The 18,789-nt window shown below is 39.8% G+C and overlaps 1 protein-coding gene across 3 annotated transcripts in view; it reads left to right on the top strand.

The window, feature by feature from the left end:
- The window catches only part of LOC138735920 (short transient receptor potential channel 4-associated protein-like), an 86,905-nt gene that overhangs the window by 39,073 nt on the left and 29,043 nt on the right, over positions 1 to 18,789 (top strand). For all 3 annotated transcript variants that reach the window (XM_069884585.1, XM_069884586.1, XM_069884587.1), the window contains exons 11-15: positions 1,405 to 1,463; positions 3,386 to 3,487; positions 8,085 to 8,168; positions 9,190 to 9,280; positions 15,526 to 15,666. In XM_069884585.1, the coding sequence (XP_069740686.1) occupies positions 1,405 to 1,463; positions 3,386 to 3,487; positions 8,085 to 8,168; positions 9,190 to 9,280; positions 15,526 to 15,666 (477 nt within the window). The remainder of the gene's footprint in view (positions 1 to 1,404; positions 1,464 to 3,385; positions 3,488 to 8,084; positions 8,169 to 9,189; positions 9,281 to 15,525; positions 15,667 to 18,789) is intronic.

Below are 18,789 nucleotides of genomic sequence, written 5' to 3'. Positions count from 1 at the left end.
AACAACATTCCCTGTAGATGCACACAATAGTGGGGAGGATTTTGTCTGTGATGTTCTGGGGTGTGTCCACTACCTTTTGGAGGGCTTTATGCTCAGGGTTATTGGTGTTCCCATTGCCAAATCATGATGCGCCAGTCAGCACAATTTCCACCACACCTCTGTAGAAATTTGACAGGGTTTCTGGTGTCATTACCAAACCTTTGCAAACTCCTGAGAAAGTAGAGGTGCTGACATGCTTTCTTCATGATGCCGTTGGTGTTTTGGGTCCAGGAAAGATCCTCCGAGATGGTGACTCCCAAGAACTTAAATTTGCTCACTCTCTCCACCTCTCATCTCCCAATGATCATTGGAATGTATGCCTCTGGCTTTCCTTTCCTGAAGTCAACAATCAGTTCCTTAGTTTTGGTGATATTGAGTCCAAGATTGCTGTTGTTGGTAAAACATTCAGCCAAGTTTTAAATCTCCATGCTATTTGGTGACTCATCTCCTTCCTTTATACATCCCATTACAGTGGTGTCGTCGGCAAATTTGTAGATGGTGTTATTGTTGTACTGAGCCACACAGTCCACCTTTTTCTGCATTGCCCAATACCAGAGGACATGTTTTAAAGTGAGTAGAGGAAAGGATAGAGAAAACAGAGATAGTTTTTAAACACAAGAGTTGTGGGTACCTAAAATGTACTGCCAAGGGTGCTAGTGGAGGATGATGCAAGAGGGACGTTTAAGAGACTCTCAGACAGGCACATGGATGTAAGAAAACTAGGGGGGTTGGTTATGAACTGGGGGACGAAAGAGTTCAATTGATAGTGGAGTAGGATTGTATAGGTCAGAACAGCGTTAGAGGCTGAAAGGCGTGCTCTATGTTATGGCTGAAGAGATCAAGGAGTGTGGTGAATTTTTAAACTTAAAAAAATTAAACCTACAGCACGGTTACCATTTTGGCCCATGAGGCCATGCTGCCTGATTTGCACCCAATTCACCTACACCACCGGTATATTTTGAACAGTGGGAGGAATCCTGAGCCCCTGGGGAAAACCCATGCAGACACAGGGAAAACATACAAACTTCTTAAAGACAAAGTGGGATTCCAACCCGGTCCCGATCGCTGGCACTGAAAAGGTGTTATGCTAACTGCTACACACCATGCTGTGAGACTGGATGAAGTAACATGTTTCCCCTGATCGGAGACACATTTTAAGTACAAGGGGTATGCTATTTTGAAATGAGATGAGGAAATTTCTCTGCTTTGTGACGTACCTTGTGGAGTTTCCACCACGGAGGCAGTCTTTGAGTGTGTTTAAAACTTTTTAATGAATATGGTAGAAGATCATCCATTATCTTGAAAGTCCAAGTGCCCTCCTCGTGTTTCTGATTTTTATGTTCTTGTGTTTGCCGTCCTTTGTAGGAAATTTCCCTGAAAATCCAATTCCTAAGGTTGCTTCAGAGCTTCAGTGATCACCATGAGTAAGTATCCAAAAACCATTAGAGCATTGTTTTGTTTGGTGACATTTTGTTTATTTGGAGGGCCTCATCAGTGTTGAAACACCTAATTTTGTATAGAAAATAAATGTGGAAGTAAGAAAAATTGAGAGCTTTGGGCTATGAGGTTGGAAAGGGTTAGACTAATGTGGAGGAGATTTTTCTAAGTCATCACAGCATCATAGGTTGATAAGGCCTGCACTGAGCTTTACTGTTTTGTGTTCAAAGAATATTCCCAAGCTTCTGAGAATGTTGTCTACAAAGTCTCTGAGCTTCTTACCAAATTTTGTAGATGCGCTCGAAAGTATCCTGTCCAGATGCATAACAGGAACTTCTCTGCCTAAGACTACAGAATTGTAACACCATTCTAGTGTTATGCTGCCTTTGTGTGAATTTAAACCTTCCTTCCTCCATTTCTGTTGGCACCTCCAGCGTTTCTAGGAAAGACTTGCCCTGGTCTTTCATTTGTCTCCATTCTTTCCCCTCCCCACCCACCCCACCGACCTATTGGGCAGAAAATAGGAGCTTGAAAACATGAACCAGCAGATTTGAGGACAATTTATTGCCTGTTGTTTAAATCTCTCATTGGCAAAAAGATGCCATTGTATTCTTTTTAACTCCTTTATGCCCTGCACTTTGTAATTTTTTCCATATCATGCACAATTTGATTCAATGAAACAACACTCCCTACACCAGGGGTGGCCAAACCGCATACATACAGCTCTTTGATATACAGTATAATGTGCGGCTTGCAGAAATATGTTGGCTGAGACAGGAATCCTATGAGCCGCTGCTCACAGTGGTAGGTTTAGTGGGTACAGTTTGTGTGATTGTGGCTGTGTTGCGGGCAGTGAAGTTAGCGGAGGTTAGTGTGAGATCCAAGTCACCCGTCCTCTGGAGCTCTCGACGCCTCGACCTCCTGTCCATCCGAGCTCCCGATGTCCCGAATGTAGGCTTGCCGATATAAACAACATATTTGGTGTGGATATGTGTACTTTTTGATTATTGTAACTCATACAAATTAGCAATTTAAAAACTATGTTCATTAATGTGTACATTAATTATGTACATTTATTAATATAAATTTTTCGTAACAAAATGTTCATATAAGAGTAAAAAAAATGTATGGAATATTTTGTCATGTCTTGGCGGTTCTCAAACATCTGAAGTTTATCGTATGTGACTCTTGCGTTAAGCAAGTTTGGCCACCCTTGCCCTACAATGTTGTTCTAGTAATTTGTTTATTTATTTGTTACTGCCCCCTGTATGAGTTGATACCTGAGTAGCAGGCAATACAAAGTTTACAACTGTATTTAGGTACAGTAACAATGAATAATTCAAATCCGTTCAATTTTAGTTTATCACCCCATTATTTTTCAGCTATGTCCCCTAGTTCAGGATCCTTTTAGTAGTGGAAACATTTTGACAGCTATCCTATCATATCCACTTAAGATCTTGTGTGTTTCAATGAGATTTCTCATCATTAATTTATTTAATTTAAATACATCTTATTTCTTTAGCTACAAGTTATAGTAGAAGCTTCCCATCCCACAAATTAACCTCTTTTAAACTGCCTCCTTTCTTGGATAAGGAAACCAAAACTCTGCACAGTACTCCAGGAGTGACCTCATTATTACATTTTATTAGCTTCCCTCTGTTCTGCTCTAGTATCAACAGAGCACCCACACTAATAACTTCACCAATCTCCTGTTCTGTGTCTGATCTGCAAACACATTTTTGGCTGCAAATAGTGTGGGATCATAAAGTAGCCAGTTCCTCATGCGCAAACATTTCTGACCTCTCATCAAATCAACCACTGACACTCATCCTATCTCCCAAAAGATTAGACGAGAAGAATGTGTGATGCTTGTGAATGCTGATAATGACCAATGTTCTTGGATTTTCAGGAACAAGTACCTCTTGTTGAACAGCCAGGAGTTGAATGAACTTGGTGTAATCTCACTAAAAGCCAATATTCCGGAGGTGGAAGCTGTTGTCAACACTGACAGGTTAACAAGTTTTCATTTGTCACCAACTGGATGTAAACATTTTAATAGCATTAAAATAATTCAGTCATATCAATTATCTCCCACCTTTTAATGTGAAGCCATGAATCTGAATTTAGGGGACAGGTACTCTCAGCTTTTAAAGTTAAGGTCAATTTAGTTTGCAATAAATCCAGGATGTTGCCATTCTCAATGAAGATTTAGCCATGCTAAATACATGCCTGAAACATTCATAGTGTGAATTTAACATTCTAAAAGCATCAAATTGATGACTTGTCTCAGCTCCTCCTGAAATCCCTACTGTCACAAAAGCCAGATTTTAGACATCATGTGTTCCAGGCAAGCTGATCCACCATAGTTATCATACTGCCAATGTGGAAAATTGGCCTATTCATGGTAAAATAATCTATCTGATTACTTACCAATCAGTCTACTCTAATCGTTAACAAGTGTTAGTCCGATCAAGTGCCATTTACTTACCAATTGCCTGTTCACTGTGCCTCCCAAAGAGGTCTCGACCTGAAATGTTTACTTTTTCTCTCCATGGATGTTGTTGAGTCCCTCCAACTTCTCATGGTTTGCTCAGGACCCAAATGCTATGAGGAGCAGCCCAATTGTGATTGACTTTTTGGAGGCACAGCAGAGCCATAAATGAAGTAGTCACTTGGTGAGTGGCAGTAATTGCGAGCAAGTGCTATGATTAAATAAAGTGCTGAGGCTTTGGTGAAAGAGCTGAGCAGGGGATCAGGGAAGAACAGGTTCAGAGCTTTCATATTTCAGACAGTGCAGCTTGCGGTAATGCAGTGGGGAGAAATCTGGTCCTCCTGCAAGATATGAGACATCAGGGAGAGTACTGGTGTCCCTGGAACTACATCTGCAGGAAGTATGTCATTTTCCTCCTCCCCCCCCAACCCACACTAGTAATATCTAATCTGAGGGTAGCAGCAACAAACATGCCTCTGCCATCACATCGGGCTCTGAGGCTCAGCAGAGAAGGTTGAAGTCAGGTAGAGTGATTGTTATAGGGGACTCCATGGTCGGGGCACAGATAGGCAATTCTGTGGCTGCAAGGGAGACTCCAATACATTACCATTGTGACAGTTAATGCTATATTTTATATTGTATATAGATATGTTTTAAAAGGAGATAAATTGCGGGTGTTTTTTTTAGTTAGGTCACAAAAAGATACAAAAAATTCACAACATAGATCTCATTTAAAATGCCAGAGCTCTGCTCAAGCCAGACAGTCCAAGCTTCGAGTGCCTTTGCAAAATCTTTGAAGAATGCCTATAAGGACTTCACAAGGAGGTGTTAATTGGACATGCTGTGAAGTAATGGATTATTGTTTTGGAAAGCAACAGATGAATGGACTCAGAAGATTAGGTCCGGAGCTGCAGTCTGTCTGGGTGAAGTTGGCTGTTCTAAGAGGGTCATGTGGTTTTCTCTGAGTTCAGCAGCTGGGACTGGAATATGGCAAGCTTGTGGAAAACCCCCATTTTGAAGATGGGTTGTGAGTTCTTAGTTCAGGCTGGTCAAAGCCCTTGTGGTCCATAAGAGGAGATGGCTGGCTGTATAATGTTTAGCTTGAAATAAGAAACAGAAAAGGAACTATGTGGTGACCTGAAAGAAAGGGGTTATCATATGGAAAACCCTGATGGGGCACGTTTCTTCAGCAAGACACTGAAGTGGCTGATCAGAAGGAATCAGTTTGTGTGTGTGTCCAATGAGCAAAAAATCTCTCTGAAAACCGACAAGAAGCTTCCTGAGCAGTAACTATTTACCTTTCAAGCACCAAAGCCTGGTGAAATTCATAAATGTTAAATTCTGTGTACAGTCTAAGAATTGCCTAATACCAGTGAACGGATGAGTAAAAATTGAGATTGGACTGTGAATCAAAGAACTTTTCTGAATGTACACACACATTACATACACTTGCACTTATAAGGGGGTTAAGTTAGTTTAAGTTAATAGTGATGTTACGAGCCCAGAGGACCACAAAACCCAGCAGCAATAGATATTCACCAAGACAAATGATTACATAAAAAGTTGCTTTTAATTATCTTTAAACATGAAAACAGTTAACTTATCACTATTGACTTAACTAACCTAACTTAACCCCCTTCTAATTCTAAGCACACATGTATGTAATGTGTGTGTGAGGTCAGAAAAGTTCTTTGATTCACAGTCCAATCTCACCTCATTCTTCCAAGTTCACTGGTTGCTGGCAATTCTTATACTGTGCACAGAATTTAACATTTATAAAGTTCACCAGGCTTTGGTGCTTGGAAGGTAAATTGTTACCGCTCAGGTAGGCTCTTGTCGGTTTTCAGAGAGAAATTTTGTTGTACACTTACTTCCATCAGCCTCTTCAGTGTCTTGCTGAAGAAACTTGCCCCCTCAGGGTTCTCCAGATGATAACCTCTTTCTTTCGGGTCACCACTGAGTGCCTTTTTGTTTCTCTTATTTCAAGTGAAACATTAGACAGCCAGTCTTCTCCTCTTGCATGAACCACAAGGGCTTTGACCAGGCTGAACCAAGCACTCATAACCTGTCTTCCAAATGGGGTTTTCCACAAGCTTCCCAGCTTATCCTGTTCCAATCCCAACTGCTGCTGCTGACTGTAAAACTGCAGAACTGACATCTCTTTCTCCCTCTAAAAGCCTGTTTTACTCTCTCTGCTTGCAAAACCACATGACCCCCCCCCCCCCCAGAATAGCAAGTTCCACTGCAGACAGTCTGTGGCTCCGACAAGTTCTTTCACCTGTTGCCTTTTTGTAAACAATCCATTAGTGAAGGCTCTTGGGTACTTTCCGAAGCTTTTTCAAAGGCTCTGGGGCTGACATGTCTAGCATGAGCAGAGGTCCAGTATTTTAAATAATATCTATTTTAAAGTGTTTGCATGTGAACTACACTGAAAAACCTGCCCCAATTTATCTCCCAAAAACATAACTATATTCTGTCACAGTAATAAGTTAGAGTTTGATCCTGTTTTCATGTTTAAAGATAATTAAAAGCAACTTATGTTCTTCTTGGTGAAATTCTATTGCTACTGGGTTTTGGGGTCCTCTGGGCCCATAGCACTGTAGTGCCAAGGCCCAGGAAATTTGGGGAAGGAGACCACCCAGAGGTTGTGGTCCATGACATAAGAAAGTGAGAAATGTGGCCCTGCAGAATGAGCTCTGTGACCTAGGTAGGACTTTATAAAGCAAGACTTTCAAGACTGTCATCTCAGGATTACTACCCATGCCATGTGCTCATGAAGCACAAAACAGGAAGATAATGCTGTTTAATGCCTTGTTAAGGAGCTGGTGAGGAAGGAGGGATTCAGATATTTGGCTCTCTTCCAGGAAAGGTGAGCATGGCACACTATAGCATGGCTAATCCAGGAGAGCTTCACAGTTGCCCTAAAAGGCTACTTGATGATGTGCTCAACTACTAAGACAGTGTAGATAGAAATCAGAAATAATAAAGGTGTAAGCATTCTCACGGAGCTACTGTGGAAGCGTCCAAAGAGCCACTAGAGGGGGGGATAGGTAGACAGATCATGCAAAGTTGTGCAAAAGCAACAGTTGTAGGAGGAGAATTTAATTTTCTTGAGATTGTCTAGGATGTCACTTGTTCCAGAGGCTTAGACGGGACAGAATTTGTTAAGTGTCCAGGAGAGATTCTTGAAGCAGCGTGGAGATATTCCAATCATGGAGGGAACGATACTAGACCTTGTATTGGCAATTGAGCCCGGCCAAATGATCGGAGCATTTTAGAAATAATCACTCAGCCTCAACTTTCAAAATAGTTTTGCACAAGGATAATCTTGGGTCTTGTCGAAAAGTACTAAATTGGGGAAAGGATAATTATGATTAGAAAGGTGATTGGCCGGAGCTGTTATTAGGCAAACCACAACAGGGATGTGGGCCTTATTTAAGAACCAATTACAGTGAAACCCCTGATACCTGGCACCTATGGTGATTGGTAGATGCAAGATGAGTGAATTTTCCAGTTGCTTGAGACAGCATGTTGTGTGATTGGCAAACTAATGTCAAAGCACACCAGTTTTAAACATGTACTTTTTATCTATTCATTTTCTGTGTTTTTTTTTCTTTTTGCTTGAATACCAGATAATGGGGTTTTACTATAATTAGACCCCAGGACTGATATGTTCCAGTGTGAAGGATGGATAAGGCTAACAAGGTAAGAGAACCTTGGATGGTGAGAGTTGCCAAAGAAGGAAAAGGAAGCATAGTAAGGTTCAGGAAACTGCATTCATACTGGAACATAAAGATTGCAGGAAGGAGGGCAGGGTACTCAGAAACAAGAAAGGCCATGTGATGTTGGAGCAGCCAGTATCCGGTCTAGTGTAGGAGTGGTGAGTTAGAGTTTATGTTTGGCACAGACATGATAGATGAAATGCCTGATCCTGTGATGTTCCACAGCAACCTTCAGTACTATCCTCACCTCCACTAATCGTTGCATGTCTGCAAGCTTACTAATCAAACCACCTACATTTTTGTTTGTGAAAAATAAAACACTGAAGCAGATATGTTGTTCAAAGTTTCCTTCATGTCATTGTCATTAACTCCTTTCATATTTTTATCTTTTTCAGAAAACTGATCTGTGATGGAAAGAAGGGACTTCTGACAAGATTATTACAGGTTATGAAAAAAGAACCTGTTGAATCCTCCTTCAGGTAGGTTTCCCCCACATTCCAGATAAATTGGACACAATTGTACTTCAATATTTTTAAAGTGCAAAACTCATTGGCAGGAAAGGCCAGCTGAACCATTGGCTCATTAATTCCCTCTCCCACTCTATTCAGAAACATTATTGTGAATATCATTATTTCCCAGGAGTTGGGGAGAGTGTGGGAGTAATTTAAAAAGCCACGTCTCCAGTCTCTTCACTAACAAGCTAATGAGCAATAGCAAGCTGAAGTCCTTTTGTTTCTTCACTCTCTATTTCTATCCTGAATGAATGTTAAATTTGTTATTTCTTAAATTTGTGGTACCTTTGTCCCTTTTCTTTGACAGAAAGGACTATGTAAGCCAGCTCTCAGTTCAAGGGAAGCATCCCTCATTCCTTTGAATGGCCATTATGACTTGGAGCCTTATCAATTTTACGCTTTTTTAAAAACCTTATATAGGTTATTACTGTGAGCACTTTAAGTTTATCATTTTGATTTTACTCAGCAGTGAACACCCTCATCAGGAGTAGAATCTTCAGACTCAGAACGAACGAAAATTAGGCTAAAAGTTTTAAATTAAATTATGATCTTGAAATGTTGACACAAGATGAAATTGCAATTGGTGAATCAGCTTGATGAGTGATGAAGAACAAGTTTGACCAAGTGGAATGCAAGTGCATTCTTTTTTGTTATAGAATGTGTATTGCCTTTAGACAAATTATTTGTCTTTTTCAGTGTTGAATTTATGCAGTGACTAAGATCTGCAGCCTGTGGAATCATTTGGCTTAATTGCCTTCTTGTTGAGTTTGTATTGTAGTTGGTGGAAAAGTGCTATGTTTAAAGAATGTGGATTATAGGGATTTTTGATACTGTACAATTAAATAAATATTAATGCACATTCATAATTTTGCTACATAGCTAGTACTGCAAGTCACCATAGAACCTGATTTACTGAGTAATTATGAAGTGAGAATACAGAAACAACATCCAAACTTCATAATTGATGCCTTACTTTCCTTCCTGGTAGATTCTGGCAGGCCAGAGCAGTTGAGAGCTTTCTGCGAGGAGTGACGTCTTATGCTGATCAGATGTTCCTTTTGAAACGTGGTCTGCTGGAGGTAATCAGAACCATTTTGTAAATGATTAAACAAACCAACTGTGTGAAGATGACAGGTTTTCTGTAAGCTTAATTTTTATTGATAAATTCCTTTTTTAACTGCAGATTTTCTTTTCAAACCTTGTGACTGGAATTAAGTGTGTAGATTTCCTCGAGGCACTTGATGAGTTGTGATTTCATTGGAGGGGTACTTGTACAATCAGGGTATTGCAGAGAAACATTCTCTTTCAGCCCACCTTTTCAGTGTCAATCTTGAGGCTTCTTGATGCTAATCCCATTCACCTGTATTAGGCTAATTTGACTTTTTCCTTTCCTATCAAAGTATCAAAAGCCTTTTAAACATTTTAATTGTATTTGCCTCCACCATCACCTCTGGCAACTCATTCAAGGTATTCATTTCTCAATGTGGAAAATTTTGCTCCTCAGATCTCTAAATTTCTCTCCTCTCATCTTGAATGCCTTCTGGTTAAAAACTTCCTTTCTCTGGTGGATGAAGACCCTTGACCATCTCTCCCATCAACAATTCATAATTTTATAAACTTCTGTAATGTCTCCCTTTAGCTTCATCTGTTCCAGCATTAACAAGCATAGTCTATCCTTGTAACTTCAGCCCTCCATTTGAAGTAACATCTTGATTAATCTCTTCTGTACTCTTTCAATTGCTTACACATCCTTCCTGCAGTATGATGGCCAGAAATATTCTCTGCATTCCAGATATGGACACGTGAATGTTTAGAAGAACTACAAAATGACAACCAACTCTTGTGCTCAATACTCTGGCCTAAAACTTTGTCACTATCCTATCCTCCTGTACTACCATTTCCAGGCAGCTGGGTGTCTATTCCACAATCCTCCCTTGGGCCCCATCATTTAGTATGCAAGTACTGCCTTAGTTTGACTTGGCAAAATGCAACCTGTCGATTCTTATCAGAATTGAACTTCATTTGCTATTTATTGACCCACTGACTTAATTGATACCCTGCTTTTTGAATACTAATTTTATGGAAATTTACTTTTTACAAAGAAAGCTGTGTTTGCTTTTACAAAAGGGTTTTCACCACTATGAAAAAATGCATAGTGCTGCGAAGGCATTGTCATGCAACCATGTGACCAAGGCCTAATAGCCACAATTAAGGCTTACTACACGCAAAATGTGATGCGTTTTATTGTAAGAGCCATTGACAGATGGGGATAAATCAATCGTAATTGCTTCTTCGCTTTCCGCCATTTCAACTTGTGAAAGGTTCCATAGGAACCTGTAGTTTCGTAAAGCAGGGTATACCTGTATCCTGTTGTCATCTTGGCTCACCTTCCTCATCCACTCTACCACCAATTTTCATGTCATTTGCAAACCTACAAACCACGCTAGCCATATTCCCATCTAGATCATTAACATAAATGACAAACAATGGTGAACATCTCTTATCATAAGCCTCAAGTCTGGAAAGTAAATCCTCCACCCTCATCTACTGCTGTAAAGCCAATTTTTTATCCAATTTTCATGCTCACCCTTAATCTCATGCAGTTTAACATCCTGGATCTGCCTATCGTGAGCCATGTTATTAAAGACCTTGCTGGAGTTCATGTGGACTTCTTGTCACTTCTTTAAAAAAAAATTCTAAGACCATTTCCCATGCATGAATCCCTGCTGATCATTCCTAATTAGTTGTTGCCTTCCTCAACTTTCCCAATGCTGCTAGATCCTGTCCCTCAGAATTCCCTCCAGTAAATTACCTGTGTCTGACATTAAGTTCACCAGTCCTTGGTTTCCTGGGTTGTCATTGCAACCCTTCTTAAATAAAGATATTGCTTTTGACTTCTAGTTCCTTAGCCTCTGTGTCTTTCTGATGGCTCCACACATCTGACCTTGTTGATGATGAGGCCCTTTTCCTTCCCAAATTATTATTTTTTTGCCTTTTAATGTTCTTCTAAAAAAATTTTGGATTTCTCCTTAAAATTGTCTGTCAGAGCCATCTCATTTTCCCCCTTTGCATTCTTGATTTTTTTTAAATTTGGAGATGCAGTGCGCAAACTGCCCAACAAACCTGCACTGCCTAAATACACCCAATTTACATTATGTAATTTTGTTTTGAAGGGTGGGAGGAAACTGGAGCATTCGGAGGAAACCTACACAGCCATAAGAAGAATGTGCAATGTCCTTACAGACAGCACTGGATTTGAACACAAATCACTGGCGCTATATTAACATTGTGCTGACTGCTACGCTAACCATGCTGCCCTTCCCTTCTAAATGAATTCTTACATCCTCTAATCCTCAAGGAATTCACTTAATCCCATCATTTATGCCTGACGTGGTCTTTTTTTCTTGATTAGAGCTTCTCTGGTCATCTAGGTTTTCCTAATCCAACTGGCATTATCTTTCATTCTAACAGGATCATGCTGCCCCTGAACACTCCCTCTTTGTCTAACAGTCTTCCACTTGCCAGACAGCCTCTCCCAGTTGACTTTTGAAAGTTCCTGTCTGATCACTTGGTGTATTGTGAGCAGTTTAGGGCTCCTTGTTTAAGAAAACATTAAGATGCCCAGCCTTTGTTGTTGTTGGTTCTTTTTGTTTACTTTGGTAGGTTAGATGGGGTTTTAATAACAATTTTTTTCTCTTATTTTGAATATTCTAACGTGAGAAAGGGATAATATTGTTTAATATGTTATAATATTATACATTGTATTATGTATTGCAATTTCTGATTTTACTATTCTCATGTATTGTTTACTTATATGCTTAATAGAAAGATTGAAAAGAAAGAAAGATGTGCTGAATTTTGTGAAGATTCAGAGGGGTTTCACAAGGGTGACTCAAGAACGAAAGGGTTATATAAGGAACGTTTGATGACTCTTGGCCTGTACTTATTGGAATTTAGTAGAGTGACAGGATCTCATTGAAACATTTTGAATGTTGAAAGGCATTGTCAGAATAGATATAGAATGATTGCTGCCCATGGTGGGAGAGTCGAGGGCACAATTTCAGAATTTAAAGGCACCTCTTAGAACAGGGATGCAAAGGAATTTCTTCAGCCAAAGGGTGGTGAATCTATGGGATTTGTTGCCACAGATGGTTGTGGAGGCCAGATCATTGGATGTATTTAAGTCAGACATTGATGGTTACTTGATTAGCCAAGGCATCAGTTATGGGAGAAGGCTAAGCAGTGGGGCTGAACGGGAAAATGATTGAATGGTGGGGCACACTGAATAGCCTTTTTCTGCTCCTATGTCTTGTGGTCACCTTGCTTCAATTTAAAAAGTGAACCTGTTCTTGTCAATAACTATTTTAAATCTAATAGAATTATTATTTTTGTATCATTATTAGCCTTGAATAAAGTATTAGAAGATTGGAGGGTGGCTAAAGTTGTGCCTTTATTTAAGAAGCATTGCAAGGACAAACCAGGATACTATAGCTGATGTGCCTTGCATGAGTGGTGGGAAAGTTTTTGTTCTGAGGGATGGGATTTATTTACTTTTGAAAAGGAAAGGACTGATGAGGAATAGTCATCTTGGGTTGAAGCATGGAAAATTGGCTCTTGTGAGTTTTTTTTTGAATTGGCAACAGAGCATCGGTGGTAGATGTTGTCTTTGTGAACCTAGCATGGCCCTCAACTCAGACCAGCTTGGCAGGCTGGTCCAGAATGTTAGAACACAAGCTCGCCATTTGGAGCAATATTAGCTTGGTGGTATGAAGCAGAGATTAATTGTGGTGGATTGTTTTTCAGAAAAGGCTCTAACTCAGACAAGCATAAAGTGATGCATTTGGGAAGTTAGACCATGGCTGGGTATAAATAGTGCAAGAACAATTTGTTTCCTGGTATTATCAGATTCTTGTACAAACCTCACACAAGTAAAATACTGTTGTCTTTGTTATTGTAGATCTCTCTCTGCATCTTTAACTACACTCTGTAGTGTGGTTTTTACTCCTTTTGATTAGCTGGACTGCTAACAAAGCAAACTCTCCCTGAACGTCGGTACTTGTGACAATGAACTTGAATGGCAGGACCTTAGAATATTGTTGAGACTTAGACAAATGCATAGTTCTCTGGAAGTAGCAACACGTTTAAGGTTAGTTTTGGTGCTGATGGTATTGAGTACAAGAGTTAGGTCGTCATATCACAAATTGTTAAACATTAGTTCAGCCACACTTAAAGTATTGAGGGCAGTCCTGGTTGCTACACTGTAGGATTAATGTGACCAAGCTAGAGATGGTGCAGGAAAGATTCACAAGGTTGTTAATATGAGAGGGGAAAGATTTAAAAGAAACCTGAAGGCAGGTTTTCACAGATCGTGGTGGGTATATAGTACCCGCTGCAAGAGGAAGTGGTAGTTGAATACATCTGCAATGTTTAAAAAAAGCCATTAAGATAGGTACTTGAATAGTAAATGTTTGGAGGGATATGGGCTGAGTTGCAGGCAAATGTGCCCAGCTCAAGTAGACACCTTGATTGGTGTAAACAAGTTGGACCATGCTTTATAACGGATTCTTTGAATGACAATGAGCATGGGATGAAACAAGGGGAGAATGTTGAGGAAGAGCAAGTGGATTGATGTGATGCAGGTTGGGAAAATAATCCAAATGAAAAAATGCATAATGCTGTAAATAGAAATAAAAGCAAGAATGAGAAAGAGGCTGTCTGTCTGCAAATAGATTGAGAGTTAACGCAAGAGAAATCGGACATCTTCAATGGGCATCAGTTTATCAAGTTGGTTGAAATGAGGTTGGGACCCATTGATATCAAAGAAGATCAGCTATGCATTAAGGCAGAGGACAAGGTTGCAATGCTCATTGACCATTTTGTATTGCCACGGATTATCTCAAAGGAGAGTTAATAGAAGTAATGAATAGGATGAAGTAATCTTCCAATCTCTTCCCATACCAAAGAAGGAGAAATAATAGTGGACAGTGAGGAAGGCTTTCAAAGTTTGCATTGGGAGCTGGGCCATCTGGAAAAATGAACTGCAAATTGGCAGATAGGATTTAATGCCGACAAGTTTAAGGTGTTGCATTTTGGAAAGACAAACCACCAGAAAATGGTAGGGTGCTGAGTAGTGTGGTAGAACAAAGGCATCTGGGAATACAGATACATAATTCCCTAAAAATGGCATCACAGATAGTATAGGATCATAAAGAGAGCTTTTGGCACATTGGCCTTCGAAAATCAAAATATTGAGTATAGGAGTGGGGATATTATGCTAAAGTTGTATAAGACATTGGTGAGGTCAAATTTGCAGTAAGCATTGTGTGCTGTTTTGGTTACCTAACTACTGGAAAGATATCAATAAAATTGAAAGTGTGCAGAGATTTATTAGAATGTTGCGGGGACGTGAGGAACTGAGTTACAGGGAAACGTTGAACAGGTGAGGACTTCATTCCTCTGAGCATAGAAGAATGAGGGGAGATTTGATAGAGGTATTCACAATGGTATAGATAGAGTAAATGCAAGTCATTGAGGGTAAGTGAGATACAAATTAGAGGACATGGGTTCAGTGTGAAAGGGGAAAGGTTTAGGTGGAAACATGAGGGGGAACTTCTTCACACAGAAAATAGTGGAAATATGGAATGAGCTACCAGCTGAAGTGGTGAATGCTGGCTCAATTTTAACTTTGAAGAACAATTTGGGCAGGTACATGGATGGGAGGAGTATGGACTTGGTGCAGGTCAGAGGGGCCAGTGAGAATAATAATTCATCACAGACTCAAATGGCTGTTTTCTGCACTGTAGTGTTCTATGGTTCAATGCCAAACAATGAAAGATGGTCAGGTCTACCTAGGTGGTGGAAACAATTTGGATAGATAGAAGGCAGTATGATCCATGAGGATCATACATTGTGTTTAAAGTTTCCCTTTAAATCTTTCCCCTTTCATTTTGAACATATACCTTCTAGTTTTGGATTTGTCTACTTTGGAGAAAAAGACTATTTTATTGAAGTCCCTTGTGCTTTTATAAACATTTACATGGTGCCCTTCATCTTTCTACTCTCATAAAATATTACTGAGGCCATAGCTATAGCATTGAATGCAATTGTGTCCATCACAAAAGAAAAATGAAGGGTCATGTAGAAGAGGTTTATTGGCAGAGTTTGACAGATGAGATTCCTAACTGGACTAGAACACCATCTGTGCTGTAATGATTCTGTTTTCCATAAAAAATGAAATGCAAACTTTTTGTCATCCATGCAAGAGATGAAGAGAATTGCTGGTGCCTCCAAAAGAAATTAAATTCTTGTGTTTTTATTTTTGTAGCACATTTTGTTCTGTATAATCGATAGTGAGTGCAAGTCGAGAGATGTATTGCAGAGTTACTTCGACCTTTTGGGTGAACTGATGAAATTCAACATTGATGCCTTCAGGAGGTTCAATAAGTATGTCAACACAGAGGATAAGGTGAGCGAGTTACTTGATAATTACTATTCAAGAAAGTTAACTTTTTTTAAGGATTTTGTAAGTTCTTTTTATTACAGCTGTTGTTACGAGTGTCTATAAAGTTCTGATTTTTCTTCTTCAACCCAGTTAGATGTATAGAACATACAATACCACAGGAACAGACCCTTAGATCTACCATATTTATACTGACTATGATGCTCAACTGCCTGCATACAAGACCACAAACATAGGAGCAGAAAAGGGCTAATCAACCCATTGAGTCTTTCCTGACATTTCATCATGAGTTGATCCAGATTCCCACTCAGCCTCACTGCCCACCATCTTCCCTTTACCTTTGATGACCTGACTGTTATATGGTTATATAATCAAGAACCTATCAATCTGTCTTAAATACATCCAATGACCTGGCCTCCACAACCACCTGTGGCAACAAATTTCACAGATTTACCACCTTCTGGCTGAAGAAATTCCTCCTCATCTCTGTTCTAAGCAGATGCCCTTTAATCCTGAAGTTGTATCCTCTTGTCCTAGACTCTCCCACCATGGGAAGCAACTTTTTTGCATTTACTCTGTCCATACCTTTCAACATTAACTTTTTTCTCACTTTCTATGCTTTGGTAAGGGTTCTTCAGACTGAAACATCTTCATTTATCACTCCATAGATGTTTCCTTACCAGAGTGTTTCCAGTTATTTTCTGTATAAATAACAATTTTATATTTTTGTGTTACTGATTCATTTAAATTCCTCAGCTGGCATGATGGATTGCAACATGTCTTCTGATTCCTTGGTTAGACCTCTATTAAAAGTGTAGGATCGTGCTTCAACAGGTATCCCGAGTGTAAATTATGTGATCAGATGAAGTCAACTAGATTGTTGTAAAGATCCCTTACTTTTGTTCGTGATTCTTTAAAAGAGACCAGAGATGCTGCACATGTTCCTGTTTATATCTGATGTATCTCCTTTATGGTGATGTTGTGGATAGCCTGGAGTGTTGCCAGAGGTTACAACCTGACATTGATCAGATGTAGTGCTAAGCTGAGAAGTGGTAGATGGAGTTTAACCCAGAAAAGTGTGAAGTGATTTTGGTAGGTCACAATGTTAATTTGAGGAATCTGAGGAGAGAGGAAGAACTGAGAGATCTTGGGGTCCATGTCCGAAGGACACTCAAAGCTGCTGCACAAGTCGATAGTGTTAAGAAAGCGTATGGTGTGTTGGCCTTTATTAACCATGAGATAGAGTTTAAGGGCCTTGAGATAATGTAACAGCTGGACAAGACGTTGGTTAGATCCCACTTAGAAATTTGTGTTCAATTCAAGACACCTCATTGCAGGAAGGATGTGGATGCTATTGAGAGGATGCAGAAGAGATTCAAAAGGTTGTTGCCTGGATTGGAGAGTATGCCTTTTGAGGATAGATTTTGTGAATTTGGTCTTTTCTCCTTGGGTGAGTGAAGACCTAATACATGATAATGGGAGGAAGTGATTGTGTGGATGGCCAGAGAATTTTACCCAGACTGAAATGGCTAACACGAGGGAACATAGTTTTAACGTGCTTGAAAGCAAGTACAAGGGGATTTAAGAGCAAGTTTTTTCCACACAGAGTGGTGGGTGCATGCAATGTGCTGCTGGCAACAGTGGTGGAGGCAGATACAATAGGGTATTTTAAGAAACTATTAGATAAGTACATAGAACTGAGAAAAATGGAGGGTTACGCAGTAGGGAAATTCTAGGCAGTTGTTAGAGTCGGTTATTGGGTCGGCACAACACTGGTCAAAGGGCCTGTACTGTGCTGTAGATTTCCATGTTCTTTGCCAGCTCCTCATCCAATCCATTTTTTGCCCCATCCTCTCCCCTATTTCTGCTCCCCTGAAATAATGCTGAGAAAGCCCAGCAGATAAAACAGCAGCTTTGTCTCTTCAAGGGCCACCCCTGTACTCCTGTTGAGGAATGAGCAGAGAAAATGGCTGAAATGTCTAGGGGAGCAGTGACTGTAATTCTGCTAACTTCAAGATTGCCAAAGAATAAGATAGGACTGGTCCACTAATTAAAGTAATTTACTGGAGGAAGAATATTTCAATGGCATGGGGCAGGAATACTCACAGGTCAATTCGGAGAGACGGTTTGAAGGAAAGGGGATGTCTAGCAAATGGGAGGCTTTATTAAGGGAATCAGAATCTGAGATTATAGTAATTACTTCTTATGAAGATGGTGTACATTAGTTTCCCTTTAAATCTTTCCCCTTTCATTTTAAACATGTACCTTCTAGTTTTGGATTTGTCTACTTTGGAGAAAAAGACTTTTATTGAAGTCCCTTGTGCTTTTATAAACATTTACATGGTGCCCTTCATCTTTCTACTCTCATAAATTGGAATTGAGGGCCAGCTGGCAGGATTCAGGAGGAAGGACATGTGGATCTGGTCAGGAACAGGTAGGAGGCATGTCACATAAAGATAGCAGGGATCAAGATAAGGGGCATACACAAGGAAATAAAGGCAAAAAAGGGATAATAGAATCTATTATCTTGAACCTGGCAGCTATCTGTGGAGGCCCAGGAAATGAGCAAAGTCTTAAATAAATCTCATCTGTATTCACTGTGGAGTCAGACATGGCAGGCAGCAACTTCACAGAAGGGAGCAGTGATAGCCTTGATCATAACAACGTGCAAAGAAGAAGCTATTTCTATTCCTAAAATGCACAAAGGTTTAGATGTATCGGAGGATTTAATGGAGAATAAAGGAAAAGATTGGGGCTTTGGCAAAGTTTTTTGTATCTCCATTAGCCACTGGAGGATAACTGTACAATAAAATCCCCATTATCTAGGATCTTTGGGGATTGCAAATGCCAGATATGCAAATTTTCTTGTTGACTGAGGCTTGCATTTCCAGTGCCTAACTAATATACCTTCATGAAGAATACACTGTTTAAAATCAAAAGACAGTGCAAAATGTAAAGTAATTTGAAAAAAATCAGTATTGTAGTCATTCACAATGTAAAATTCACTTTAATCAAGTAATTCCTGTAACTTGCAAAATTTAAATTTGAACCCCAGTCACTGGCACTGTAACAGCGTTGCACTAACCACTACACTAACCGTGCTGCTGTCATATTTAAGCCCTCCCCAAA

Source organism: Narcine bancroftii, chromosome 6 (genome assembly GCF_036971445.1).
Source record: "Narcine bancroftii isolate sNarBan1 chromosome 6, sNarBan1.hap1, whole genome shotgun sequence".
In the NCBI taxonomy this organism is placed as follows: domain Eukaryota; kingdom Metazoa; phylum Chordata; class Chondrichthyes; order Torpediniformes; family Narcinidae; genus Narcine; species Narcine bancroftii.
The sequence above is the reverse complement of the archived record's forward strand: the minus strand, read 5'-3'. Positions and strand labels throughout refer to the sequence as shown.